The following is a 15,285-nucleotide window of genomic DNA, read 5'->3' on the forward strand; positions in this document are numbered from 1 at the left end:
ACAACGGGGCAGCAAAGGGGAAAAAACAGTGACACAGAAGCAAAACAACGGGGCAGCAAAGGGGAAAAAACAGTGGCACAGAAGCAAAACAACGGGGCACAGAAACGGAGGAAGCACACTTACGGGCGAGATCTTAGCAGCGGCAGTTGGGGCAGGAGCACACAGGCATAGCTGTGCGGAGGGGGAGGACCTACCAGGAGGGTCGGGGGTCGCTCTCCTCACCACGCAGCGTCTGGCATATATGGGAAGGTGGGAGGGAGGAGCAACCTCGAGGCGGGATCAGCGAATGGGCAGTGGGCAGTCAGGGGGCCGGGCTGCAGGGTGCACAGCGGGGGAGGAAACGAGGGCACAGAAGCAAAATGGGACAGCAAGGGGGGAAAACAGTGGCACAGAAGGCAAAAATCGGGGCAACAAAGGGGGAAAAACAGTGGCACAGAAGGCAAAAAACGGGGCAGCAAAGGGGAAAAAAAAGTGTCACAGAAGGCAAAAAATGGGGCAGCAAACGGGGAAAAACAGTGGCACAGAAGGCAAAATTGTGCTCTGTGTGCAACTTGAGGGGCACATCAAAGAAGAGGCAGTCATAGAAGGATGGGTGACAAGAGCCAAGGCTCCTACTTCAGCAGCCTGAGTGTCTGCACTTGTAAGAGTGCAGATAAGTATCAAGCAAGGTGCAGAGGTGCTGACAGGTGAGTCCATGTGTAGAGATGCCCTGCTTCTGCTTGAAGTTAGTGCAGTTGCAAGGCACAAATACATGTGTTTATGGGGCCAGGCACTAAGACTCCAAAGGACTGAGCCTGGAGGTTGCCACACAATGTGATCTCACGAAGAAAGGGGAAGTAACTTCAGAGTGAGAAAGTTTTACTTTGTGAAGGAGAGAGGAGAACAATGAAAAGCTGCATAAGTTCTGCCGTGTCCGGTTTTCTGTCCTCGCGACCCAGCACAATGACATCACAACTGGCGATGGAGGGAGCGGGGCAGTGAACCACCCTGACAACCTCTGTGTCCAGGGACTCCCAAACACTGTTAATCAGCCTTCCTCATCCCAGCTGGTCATAGCCTCAACCCCTGCAACTGTGGTGTTTGAACCCAGAGCCCAAGTGCATAAGATTACACAGCTCAGAAAGGAGTGGTATGCCCCAGAAGCTTGTCCAAATGCCTCACAACCTGAGTGGGCACATAATCAAAGGAGTGGTGCACTCCAGCAGCGCATGATTGAGACCCACAAGGCACTCACATGACTCCAAGCCAACTTGAGTGCTGCTAAAGAAAACCAAAAAGCAAAACAACCAAATAACACATAAAGAAGTCAAAACAGGGTCCCAGAATGAAAAACACTCCTCGTACTCCTAGGGGGCAGCCATTTTGGGTTGGGAAGAGCCCAACATTTACACACGTGGCAGCTGCTAGAGGTAGCCATTTTGAAATGGGATGAGCATCTCTACCTACACACAAGGCAGCAATTGGAAAGTGGAAAGAACCCCATCATTTGCACAGCAGACAAAGGCAGAACAACCAGGGTAGAAACCACAAAATCCCAAGGAAGACCAAGTAATACACAGCAACTTTCCTGAAACTTTCCTGAAACTGCCACCTTCATTCAACACGGCAGAGAACCAAAACATTGGCACCAAGTAGGCCGACTCGATAAAAAAATTGACAATTTCAATACTGGAAGAAATGGAAGATGCAAAGGTATTCACATATATACAAAACCTGGCACAAAATGGAGGTCAAACAGGCTTTCAAGTAGCTCTCCATGCAAGAAGCAGCCACATAATATGAGGTGAAGGATGCACTTACAACGAAGTTCAATCCGACAAGCAACGTGGACTACGAAAGGTTCAACAAAGCTGAACAAGGAGAAACGATGAATGAATTTGCAAAGAAACTATAAACATCCCTCAAGCACTACAGAGTCAGTGATTTCAGCAATGATGAAACCATGAGACTGAGGACAATTAATGGATGACAGCCTAAACTGTTCTAAAGATGAATGCTTAAAGAAATACACACATTGCAGAAAATGCAGGACATGGCAAGACCAGAAGAGTGTACTGAATAAAAGGTTACCACCATGGAGGCAATGATGAGCCCCAAGGAAATAAGTATCGAAAATCAAAGACAGACAAGTTTGGCATCCAGAGGTCCAGCTCGAACATGCTACTGCTGCTGCTGGCCTATCAACATGAAGGAATGTGCTCAGACATGGGGCAGAAATACAAAAGGTGCAGAAAGGAAAACTATTCCAAGTCCAGATGATGGTTCTACACATCATTGTCCAGCCAATCAACCACATCAGCATCCAGTGATAATGATGATGTGGGATACCTCCTACTGATTTCTGAAACTGGGCCAAAGAATCTGACTGCCACAGTAAACCTCTGGGAAATGGAAAACTAATGGGAAAATCTACAAATGGGCAAGAAAGAAGCCAAAATCACAGGCTAATTCACAATGACCTTTAAGCATCAAAGACAAGAAGTGAATGCTGAAGTCTACATATTAGAGAAATGCACACTAGCAATGGGTATCCTGTGACTAGTCAAAGCAATCAGTCTGGGACTACTCACTGTACACCATGCCAAGGAGGAATACACCAAGTAAATTTAAAAGAGGAGGAAAGCAAGTGCCCAGTGGTCCACATGAAGGTAAACCAATACCGCTCATCATTGACAGCTGAGCATCATTCAACGTGATGTGAATAGAGAGGTTTAAAGAACTCAAGCCAACCCTAAATGTAAAACAAAAGGACATTCAGGTCTACACATGGGCTGTGCCCAAGCCACTAGGCAGCCTAGGGTTCTTTACAACAACCCTACGACACAAGACATCAACCATGCAAACAACTGTGCATGTGCTACAAGGATAGGTGTCAGGTACATGCCTCCAAAGCCTCGCCACAGCAGCAGAATGGGACTGGTACTGATATCTGTTAACTACCATGCACAAGCCAGCCAAGGCGTGACCCAAAGTTCCCCATGCTAATCATTGAACTCGGAAGAATGAAGGATGTCCGCGTCAAACTGCACATAAACCAGACAATCCGCTCAGTCGCACTAGGACACAGATGAAGGGCACTCCACCTCCAAGAAGCAGGGGAAAACCAATCATAAGAATTCCGAAACAATACATTATTGAAACCACCAAGGGCCCGACTCCATGGGTCTCACCAATGGTAGTGATGCCAAAAACAGACACCCCTGGAGATGTGTGGCTCTGTGTTGATGTGTTCCAAACAAACAAAGCAATAGAACAATATCAATACCTTGGTCCGCACATCTTGGATATAATTACACAACTGAATGAAAAAGATATTCTCCAAACTCTACCTGAACAAGGGTTACCAGCAAATAGAACTCGATGAGGGGAGCCGCCACTTCACAACATTCCCCACAGACCTTGCACCATTGCACATCTTGTTGGTGGCAGAGATCTTTCAGGAACGTATTGGCAGAGTCATCCAGACAGTATTCAATACATTCAACTACAAATATGACATGTTGGTGCTCAGAGTCACGAAGGAGACACATGATGCAGCCATACACAGAATGTGTTGACTACTTGTAGAAATGGGCCTCACACTCAACACTGGGAAATATGAGATTCACAAGATCAAGCTGAAACCATTTGGCCACATACAAATGACACCAGACAGGGACAAAGTCAATGCCCTCCATGCCACCAACCCACCATAAGATGTAGGCATGCTGAAATCCTTCTTGGGCATGGTGAGCTTCTGCACCCGATACATACAAGACTTTGCCACCATAAGTGCACCCTGGCACCTGATTGAGCAACATGTTGACTTAAAATGGTCATCTGAGTGTGTACAAAGCCTTTGAAGCATCAAAACAGTGATAGGATAGAGGACACAGCAGTCATGGCATAGTTCGACTCCAGACTAAACACAGATGTGAAAGTGGACACCAGCCTGGTGGGGCTGGTGGTCATACTAGCACAACACACAAGTGACACAGAGTCACTGCGACTGATGGTAGCATACACCAGCAGAAGCCATTCAGATACCAAAAGAGCCTACCCACAACCTGAAAAGGAGAAGTCTGGACCTGCAAAAACTTCTACATGTTCCTAAAGGGCAAAAGGTTCCGCATTTTACTGGACCACCAAGACCTGCTGACGATCTTTGGCAACTCCAAAGCAAAATTGCCACTGAGAATCAAGCGATGGGACATACTTCTGTAAGAATACAACTATGCAATCGTACACAAGCCAGGGAAAGAACACAACCCTGCAGACTGCTTCTCAAAACACCCTCTACAGTTAACCAAGCCAAACCAGTAAGTTGCTGAATACTACCTTCAATTCATAGTCAGCCCCAGCATACCAACAATGCTGTCAGTCTTTCAAGTGACTGTGATGACAGACGAGGATAGAAACCTGAAGATCAACAATCACCTGATCAAGACACGAAACTGGAGACACAGCAAAGAATCAGGAAGTGACACTGAAGAGACCAGAACCTTCTACAATATCCAGGATGAGCTGGCCGTAACAGAAGATGGACTCATACTGAGGGATTCCTGCAGTGTCGTCCCCAGGAGTCCTCAAAATCAAATCATTGAATTCACACATGGGGGCCAATGCAGGAGAGTAGCCACCCAAAAAAGTCTATCGGAGTGATTATGGTACACAAAACTAGACAGCATGTTCTGTTATGTTAAGTTCTGTTATGTTATGTTATAGGGAATTTATTAAGCGCACATACACCATTAGGTCTCTTGGTGCTAAGGTAATAAAGGGAGCAGCATTCAGTCAGAATTAATTATTCACAGGCTTGCCTGAAAAGCCTGGTTGTCAAAAGCTTCCTGAAGCCCATATAATTGGTAGATAATCTAATGTCTGGGCGAATAGTATTCCAGGTGTAAGGCGCCAATGCAGAGAAACTAGCCCCTCCTATCCTCTTTGTTTTACTTCTTGGGACTGCGAGTAGATTCTAATGGGTAGATCTGAGATGACGATTTGGGGTGTAACTATGGATTCTGGATGATAATAAGGCAGGGCTTTTGCTGTGAAGAGATTTAAAAGCAATGCATTCAGATTTAAAGATAGTTCCATGAGCTACAGTAAGCCAGTGTAGCTTTTTCATCAGAGGTTTAGTATGACAATGTTTCAGCTGACAGAAAGCCAACTGGGCTGCCTGATTTTGAATTAGATGCAACCTGTGATTGAGGCCAGAAGGGAGACTCAGATAGAGTGCATTAGCATATCCAATCACTAATGCCATCAGAATTTGGATAATAGCATCACCCATGAAGTATCTTCTGATTTTCCTTTTTTTTCCTGAGTTGGAAAAAGCACGCAGAAGACACTAACAACTCCTATCTTATGTTTCAAGAATAGGTCTTCATCAATAACGATTCAAAGACTTCTCATTGTTTTTTTTGGTGTTGTATTGGGGTCCCATCTGCAAGGGCCAAAATGAAGGATTTCATTAATGTAATTTGTTCCTCGTGACCACAATTTCAGTTTTGTCTGAAATTATCTTCAGTTGTGGGCCATTCATCTTCAGTTGATGGCTTGAGTCATGTCTGGACACTGTTTTCCCTAAAAAAGGGATTTGCAATAAGGTAGGAGCCTAACGAACTGCTTGGTTCTCTCCCAAGCTTCGTGAGCTTAAGCAATCCTGCAAAAGACTTGAGAGAAGATGGAGAAAGGATTTCTCAGCAATTAACAAAGATAAATATAGGGAGGCTATAAAAATCTATAAAGTAGAAATAAAATCTGCTCAGGCTCTCTATTATGAAGAGAGATCTACATCGGCCTCCAACTCTCCACGCAAAATATTTCACATTGTGAAATCTCACCTCATACCCCCTCCCCCTCCCATTGTATCTGAAGATACTTTATCTAACTGCAATCAAATGGCAGAGTTTTTCGTTAACAAAATACAGGATATATATAGATCTTTTCCCCAGGATATAGCCCAACAAAGCGCACTACCTATGGATAACAGGTCCCAACTCAGAGAATGTTTTTGGAGGAAATTCCTCCTCTGAACCTGATGTCTCTGCAAGGTATTCTTAGCCAATTAAAATCAGGCTCTCCTATAGATTCTGCCCATCCCACCATTTTAAATCTAGCCACTGATACCATGTCCCCAGTTAACCTGGATTTGATTAACGCCTCATTTTTGACGGGACTTCTTCCCCCCTCTTGGAAACGGGCAATGGTCAAAGTGCTTAGAAAAAAAACTAATCTGGACCCTGAGGTGTTGGGGAACTACCGCCCCATCTCATTACTGCCAGGAATCAGCACAATTGCAGAGAAGCATGTTAATTCTGCTCTTTCTGCTTATTTGGAATGAAACAACTGTCTGCATCCTTCACAGACTGGATTTAGACCTCAACAAGGTATGGAGACCGCTCTTCTGGCAGTAGCAGAAGAATCCAGAAAAATTCTAGATGGCGTAGGCTGTGCTGCTAATATTCTTTTAGATATCAGCGCAGCCTTCGACACGGTTAACCATCAGATGCTAATCCATAAACTTAGGGATGTGGAAGTGGTCGGGACAACTTTGAAGTGGTTGCAGTACTTTCTGGAAGACAGGTCTTTTGAAGTTTTTGAAGATCAAATCACCTCAGAATGGATGCCCCTTAGATTTGGGGTTTCTCAGGGATCCTCCCTGAGCCCCACTTTATTTAATGTTTATATGAGTTCCCTGGCAGAAGTAGTGCAACCTTTTGGAGTCCAAACTATTACCTACGCTGATGACACTCAGCTCGTTGTCTCTTTCAATCAGCTGGACAATACTGGGCCTGGTCTAGCCTTGTGTCTGGATGGAATGCTCATACCTGAAACTCAATGGGGCGAAGACGGAGCTGATGCTCCTTGGGAAATCTGCTACTTTGAATGTAGGATCGTTCTGGCCCAGCTGTCTTGGTCCTGTTCCCCCCTAAAGAACAGATTAAGAGCTTGGGCATCTGGCTTGGACGCAATCTTGATTTATAAGGCGCAAGCATGGAAGGTGGCAGCCGGCTGTAATGGGATTCTGAGGATGATACGAAAAATCCTCCCTCTATTACCTTTTCCTGCTAGAACACTGATGGTTCAAGCATTGATCCTTTCCCGGCTTGATTATGCCAATGCCCTTTATCTAGGAGCCCCATGCTTCACCACCGAAACACTACAGATTGTGCAAAACTGTGCGGCACGTTTTCTCCTGAACATCCCCAATCGCCTTTCAGCAAAGCCTGCCCTGGCAACTCTTCACTGGCTTCCCATTCATGAGAGAATCCAGTTTAAGACACTGTGCATTGCACACAAGGCACTGACAGGGAAGAGACCCCCCCATCATTCGTTCCATCATCCTGCCCTACTGTCCAAACAGGGCCTTGCGGTCGGATAATAAACATCTAGTGGCCGTCCCTAAAATCAGAAGATCACGAAGTGGAGGGCGTCTCTTCTCATATAATGTTTCCAAACTATGGAATCGCCTTCCCCTCAAGATCCATCTTGAGCCAAATTATGGGATCTTTCGAAAACAAATTAAAACCTTTTTGTTTCCCTACATATTGCTAAGAGTTTGTGACTTCACTGCTATCAGCGCTGGGATGCACTTGGGTAACCACCGCTTTAGAAATGCTGATTCATTCATTCATCCAGTCTCTAATACCGTCATGGAATTTTGGAAAATACCATAGATTTCCTGGTGTTGTCAATGTCAATATCAGCTGCATATCGTCAGCATAGTTGTATACTTTCACCTTTTGCTCCTGGAGCCAGTGAATCAATGAGCAGATGTAGAGATTAAATAAGTGAGGAGATAGGGAAGAACCGTGAGGACCCACAGTTGAGTTGAACCTTGTCAGACCAGAACGGTGGAAGATTGTCTGATTGGATTCGATCTTTAAGATAGGAAGTCACCCACTCCAGAGCAATACCCTGCAATCCTGCCATATTGACACAGTCAACCAATTTAGTATGGTCCACCATGTCAAAAGCTGCTGAAAGGTCAAGCAAATCCAATGCCTGAGTAGAGCCATGATCCGCCTCTTTCCTCATATCATCCAACACAGAGAGAATGACGGTCTCCGTTGAGTGGGTTGGACGAAAACCAGCCTGATGGGAATCGAGATAACCAGACTCCTCCAACAAAGAATAGCGAAGTTGCGCAACATGGGTCTCTAGCAGTTTAGCAAGATAGGAACGTGGGGAGATCAGTCTATAGTTCTTTAATATGGTAGGGTCCTCCCCTGTTTTTTTTAATAGAGGGACAGCAACTGCCTCCTTGAATGAGTGAGGCCCTTAACCCTGATTGAGGGAAGAATTTAGAAAGGAAGTGGCGGTGTCCGTAAATTGAGAAAATATCATTTTTTTGACATGTGATGGGTGGATATCATTTGGAGAGCCTGATTTAACTCTAGCCGTCAACTGATGGCTGGAAAAGTGGCAAGTGAAACAGAATTCTTTGCTTCCTTCTGGTAAGGTGGTGAACAATTGTGTACTGGGTGGGATACCATCTTTTATTACTTTTATTTTTTCAATAAAAAAGGAACTCAAATAATTGCATACATTTTGAGTAGGGACCAATGAAAGGCTTAGTCTGTCAGGGTTGGAACGTTCTCTAACTGTCTCAAAAACAGTTTTAGTTTTGTTTTCGGATTTCAGTATTTTATTAGAAAAGATGGAGGTTTTTGCCTGTATGACCAGTTTTTTGTATGACTTTAGTCGGTGGATACAAGTTTCCCTGTTTGAGGAAGGTAGGCCTTACACCATTTTCTATCAGAGAATGCATGGGAACTTGAGGCAATCAACCTCTTCAGGCCCCTGCCCTCAAGCAAGTACCTGCTGGATCTGGTGGACAAATACTTTTGGTTCCCTCTGGTCAAGATGATCTCATCAATTTGAGCAGCAAAGTGATCCAGGCGCTGGATCACATTTTTGCAATGTGGAGGATTCCACAGACCCTCAAATCGGACATGGGCCCACCCTTCACCCGCAGAGAGTTCAAAGACTACATAACCCAGCTAGCCACTGAACACCAACAGATCATTGTCACAAACCAATGGGATAGCAGAAAGGTTCATGGGAACCCATAAAATGATCATACCGCGAGCCACCAGTGAAGGTGCGACAATCGAAAAGTACTGTGCCAAGTCCTGTGGGCATATTGATCCACCCCTAACTCGATGAGCAGGGAAAGCCCTGCCACCCTGATGTTTGGCCAGGCCATCTGAACCAAACTTCCACCATGTCTCTGTCCTTGCAGCCACGTGCAATGACCAGTTTTCACCTAACAATCTGTGCGGGTGGAAGGTGACATACTGGTTATACTGCTTCTCTAGCACAGGTAACTATTTAAAGACATGCTGTGAGGGTGGAAGATGATGCATTCTCAGTAATAGAGGAGGCATTTTTTCTGCAGTGTCAAGACTTCCCCAGTAGTGGAGGATGGCTTTTTGGTGCAACAATGAGCTTATTGGGGTGGGTTGCCTTCTAAGGGATAAGGTATATCTCCATTACCCGTTACCACTTCTAGTCATGCAATGATATAAAGTCTCTTGTCTTTAAATATATTACAAAAAAGAAACAAATGGCCCACCAGGACTATCTTCGATTAGCGAAAACATATTTTGGTACTAGGTTTCTGAATCACGAGTTGCTACCTCAGTTAACCAGAAAAGGTCTCACTTTGTTTGTCATATTGTACTCTTAGACATAAAGCTACACTAAGGTATAACGAGGTAATGCATCGCTTGATTACCTGAAGGAAATACCAGATCTTGTGATCGTAATATAGTAGTGAACTCATTAACCAACAATAAGAGCAGTGATCTAGCTTACAAAGTATGCTCTGTAAGAAGCATACGCAGGATGAGCGTGCATCCAAGATAGATGAATATGGCGTAAACACCTTGACCTCAATTACGAGTGTCATTTGAATTCCATTGGGGTGGGTGGCAGAAGGACCAGTCCCAGCAAAATAACAGGGTCTCTGGCAGCTGCAAGCAGACAAAATCTCAAGGTAAAGGTCGGGTGGGGTTGTGAGGTATTGCCATTGGAATATAACCTGGAATTATTGATTCACCCAGAAAGTCCTCATTCCTTATTTTTTGTTGCAACTTCGATGTCCCTCTTGCAATCCCAGTAACCCCCTGGTATCTGTAACTCTGGGGAGGCGGTGGTACCATGGAAGAAATCAGAGGCACTCACAAGAAGGATACCAGGGTCAGGTTTTACTGCTCAGGAGAGTGCCTCATTGATGCACAAGGTGAAAGCTGCATGTGCATTTGAATACTTCAGCCTACGGGACATATAACTAGTCAGAAGCTTTAAAATTCTCATTGTTTTAAGTGCAAATTCTAATGATCAGAGATTTACAATAATGTGTCATTATTATTTTACGACTTTCTGTATCATATCAGTTTCGCCACTTTATGTGCATTTTATAGGCAGCAGTATACAGATTATCTAAACGGATTGCCAGTTTTGTGTTATGTTCCTCTGTAGAGTTTGGCAGATATCATTCTATGGAGTCACTGAAAAACATCTAAAGCTTGTGCTTACCATTGCTATACATATTGACAATCTCACCTTTGTGTGTATAATTTCATTATTTTAGTGTTTCATATAAGGTGTTGTACAATGCAGTTTTTATCATGAAATTGTGTGATTTTTGGAATGAGTGAAATTAAATAAAATGCTTAAAAATCTATTTTTTTGTTTAGGGTTTGGAAATGTATCACCTCGTACAGAAGGCGGAAAAATATTCTGCATCATTTATGCCTTACTGGGTATCCCGCTGTTTGGCTTCCTTCTGGCTGGCGTTGGAGATCAACTAGGTACTATATTTGGAAAAGGAATTGCCAGAGTTGAAGATACGTTTGTTGTAAGTATGTAAGTCAAACGTCGTATACAGTTTGGCAATCAGCACGAGGGCAACAATTCAATATGCAAGTTGCAAAATGATAAAATGAAGTAAAACATGTAACTGCGTTGGAACCCCGCTCTAAAGAGCAGTCTGTTGCTATTAACCTCTCTCCAAAACGCACTTTTGATTTAGGAAAATGTTTTCCGGAATTGTCCCAACCCTTTACATATTAATAGTTTTCATACAGAGGGAATACAGTCCACTAATGGTAGAACTGCTGTCCATTTTTTTCCCCTCAACTTTTATCCCTGTTTTTATAAAGTAAAGGAATCGTCTGTGGAGCCTTAATCCATAAAGAATCCATAAACTAGAGGTCATAGACTGTATTACAAACACTGTCCGGAGGGTGCAGTGTGTGTTTTTGCGCCTGCTTTTTGTGCCCCGGCGGCACTATGATATTACAGAAGGTGCGACAGATGCTTGTGCAGCCCCTTTTGTAATACTCATAGCGCTGGCGCACAAGTAGTGCCAGCACTATCTTCAGAGGGTGTTTCTTCATTTCCGTGGTGGTATGGCCTCATGCAAATGAAGGAATCACTTTGCCGCTGCACCAGTCCTGCATTATTGACGCGGGCCTGAGGCAAACCGGCCGTTAAGAGGTGCACCAACAATGAGCCACAGAAAGGTGGTGCACTGTCAGGAGGAGGTAAAGGGGGTCCCATGGACTCCCCTCAAATTTCCTTGCAGTCACTAACTGCACCTGCCTGCTAGGAGATCTCCCTTCCCTCTTTAAAGTGCAGGTGGCATGCCGCCTACACTGTGAAACACAGAGCAGCTTATAAGCAGCTGCTCCATATCTCAACAAACAGCTCGCCCCAAGGGCAGGTGTGGTTTCACAGCAGCCCTGAGTTCAACAAATAATTGCAATAGGGCACACTATCCCTATTTGCGCCCAATGCACCTGCTCAAAGGTGTGCTGTGGTGCAAGCAAGAACAGTAAGGCCTATCTGTAATACAGGATCTGGTTCTCCTACTTGAGACTCTTGGTGTTTCACTGTGATGGGGCAAGCGTGCATGTATTCCCCCTATGTGTAAAGGTGGCTATTGGTTATAACTTTGGGGTGCTTTTGTGCACCCACAGGAGTTGTTTATTGTCCCCCGTGGACAGATTGGGACCCTCCTTTTTATATATTTTTAAATAAATGTAATATGCAAGAACCTTACATGTAGCCACCTCTGGTGCAACCCTTAAGGAACGTCAGTTTTGATCATTTATGTTAAAGGACTTTGCAAACATTAATAGTGCACCTGCTTAAATGGTTACCCATAACTGTTTGTGAATATTGATCATAACGTTATAATGCTGTAAGATGGAGGACACCCCTGTTCCCCAGTCTCAAGGAGATAGACATAATATCCCTCCTTAGGGTGGAAAATGTTAGCCAGATCCTCCTATTTGCTACATTTCTCCGAAGAGGGAAAACTTGACTGCAGCCTGATAGGTGGAACACATGAAATTGTGAGATGCACTCAAAATTTCAGTGGTACAGCTGTTTCACCAAATTTGTGAATAAAATGTAAAGCTCCCCATCAACTCACTTGAATATCATTAGGGTCGCGGACAAGTATCAACCTTTACCTGAATGCACATTTCAGAGTGTGGAGCTGAAATGATGCCACATTCTCCCAGCTAGGACTAAGCCTGGCTCTTCTTTCCTGCCACAAGTCTGCTGTGATCTTGCCCAATGTTCAAACCCAAAAAAGTCTTGCTCTTCTTCTTGCAACCTGTGATATACCATGTGAAAAAAGCAGGCTGCTCAATGATCAGTCGTGTTGGAATTAAATGTTGATAAGCATCACTTGTACCCCTCATGTATAAGTGATAAAGATGGGCTGCCTTAGACATCCACCCCTACAAATAGAGTTGATGCAGTATTGACTCAGGCTGGTGAGCACACACCCTTCTGTACCAACTTTTTTATTTGCTATGTTTCGTTGACCACCTTTTTCTTCATTCAAGTACCCAGTTTGCGATCCCCATTTGTACTTAGACACCCTGAGATTAGCATGCATCCTAAATGTTGGTTTCTGCACTCAAGAACTTTGAGAGAGTGACCAATACTATACATGAGTATTGGAAGATTTCGATCATGTCTTGGTAATAAATCTGTTCAGTGATTATGGTCATTGCAAACATTTCCATGACTGGACAACATTGCATTGTGGTGACTAAGGGACTGTTTACGATGGCAGTCGGACGAGCGTGGGTCCCACCCTCCAATTTATGATGTAACCGCAGTGTAAGCGATCAGAAACATGCCTTTTGCCATTGAGGCTTGTGTTGCGGCCTGGAAAAGGGCTGCAGCACGGGCCCAATGACAAAGGGCATGTTTACAAACACCCCTGTACCATGTGCCAGGCACCACTTGGTACCTGGCACACAGGCATGGATGTCTGGGGGGAACCACAGGTGAGGTGCCTGCCACACAGTGCAGGGATGTGCAAAAACTTCAATTTTACAATGAAAGCTTGTGTTGCAGGCAGTTGTCGGTCAAAGGCAACTCCGACCGACTTCGTAATGAGGCCCTTAATATTTTAAACTCTCTCTTTCTATATATATATATATAGTGTGAAACAATATTTTATGTTGATATTTTTATTTTTGTACTTACCAGTAAAAGTTTAGGGACAAACAATATTTTTTACACAATACTTTTGTTACTTAATATTGCTGTTTTCAATATTGTACAAGTGATTCTTAAATTTAGTCTACAGCTTATAAAATAGTTTTCATCATTTTAATATTTTAATTTTTATAATTTTATTTTTGATTGTCTTGATTTCTTGACTGACCTTGCAAAATAGTTAATGGATTTCAATGACTTCCCCAAATCCTCTATCAATGTACCAAATGTTACCATCTACAGTAGTAATTTGAGGTAGACACCCATCCAATAATTTATTTTGTTCACCCTAATTCTTTATTTGGATGGAACTTTGGGGTTCCTCCTGCTTCAAATGAGTGTGAATGTCACCTGTGCACTGCAGCACATGTTGAACCATTCACTAAGAACCTCAACGCCACCCTAACCCCACTGTGGACAAAGATCATCAACAGCTCCCCAAACAACAGACTGATGCCCGACTGTCTCAAACAAGGCCAAGTCACCCCCTTCTAAAAAAAGCTGATGCTGACCCACATGACCTAAAAAACTTTAGGCCCATCACCAACCTTTCTTTCCTAGCTAATATCCTGGAGAAATGTGTTCTTGCCCAACTGAACCAGCACCTGAAATCTAAAAACCTACTTGACTCACCAATCCGGGTTCAGGAAGGGATGCAGCACAGAAACCGCTATACTGAGCATAACCGATGACATTCACAACTCCCTTGACTCTAATGCTGCCTACTTGTCCTCCTCGACCTATCAGATGCTTTTGACACAGTAGATCATACTCTACTCTTAGACGCCCTTCAAAAGCGCTTCGGAGCAGATGGCAATGTCCTAAAATGGTTCTCCTCATTACTACATAACCGCTCCCAATTCATAAAAATCAAAAACTCGATGTCCGACACCTCCCCCTCAACTCGAGGTGTCCCTCAAGGCTCAGTGCTCTCCCCCACACTATTCAACATTTACATGGAACCGCTCACTACCATTCTAAAACAAGCAAACATTGCCTACCACCTCTATGCTGACAACACCCAGCTGTACCTCGAGGTATCCTCCCTCGATGACATCCTCCAACTCAACTCCACACTTTCAAAAGTAGAAAATTGGCTAACACTCAACCACCTCAAACTCAAACAAGAAAAAAAAATCCTTGTCTTCTCCAATCATGAACAACCCCCTCAGATCCAAGAATGGATAAACAACCTTGACTTTCTAAACTGCAAACTTACTCCAGCAAATTCAGCTAAATCACTAGGGATCTCTCTAGACACAAATCTCAACATGAGCTCCCACATAAACTCCCTCCACAGCAAAAGGCGCCCTCTACAACCTGAAACTCCTCAACAAACTCAAACCTTTCATACCCCCAATGACCTAAAAATCGCAACCCAATCTCTAGTTCTGTCCAGACTTGACTATGGAAATGCCACACTAACTGGGACACCTAAAACACACATAGCCCCCATGAGAACCACCCTAAACGCAGCAGCAAGAATGGTCACAGGTACCACATCACCCCTGCATTACAGGCCCTAAAATGGCTACCCCTCGAAGCAGGCTGCGCTGTCAAAACTGCCTGTCTCACCCATACATCCTTACACACAGGCAAACCGGACTACCTCACAGCCAAACTCACAAAAGCTGTACAATCAAGAACCCTAAGAAGTTCCAACTTGCTCCTCTTAATCCCCCCAAAAAGACAAAAACAAAAAGCCCTCTCCCGCTCTTTCTCAGGGAATACCCCAAAAATCTGGAACTCGCTCCCTACCCACATCAGAAC

At 44.1% G+C, this 15,285-nt stretch overlaps 1 protein-coding gene across 2 annotated transcripts in view; it reads left to right on the forward strand.

The window, feature by feature from the left end:
• Nucleotides 1-15,285, forward strand: part of KCNK2 (potassium two pore domain channel subfamily K member 2) — a 463,644-nt gene that overhangs the window by 305,770 nt on the left and 142,589 nt on the right. For both annotated transcript variants that reach the window (XM_085612921.1, XM_085612920.1), the window contains exon 4: nt 10,689-10,849. In XM_085612921.1, coding sequence (XP_085469047.1) covers nt 10,689-10,849 — 161 coding nt within the window. The remainder of the gene's footprint in view (nt 1-10,688; nt 10,850-15,285) is intronic.

The sequence above is a fragment of the Triturus cristatus genome, chromosome 6, assembly GCF_964204655.1.
Source record: "Triturus cristatus chromosome 6, aTriCri1.1, whole genome shotgun sequence".
Lineage (NCBI taxonomy): Eukaryota > Metazoa > Chordata > Amphibia > Caudata > Salamandridae > Triturus > Triturus cristatus.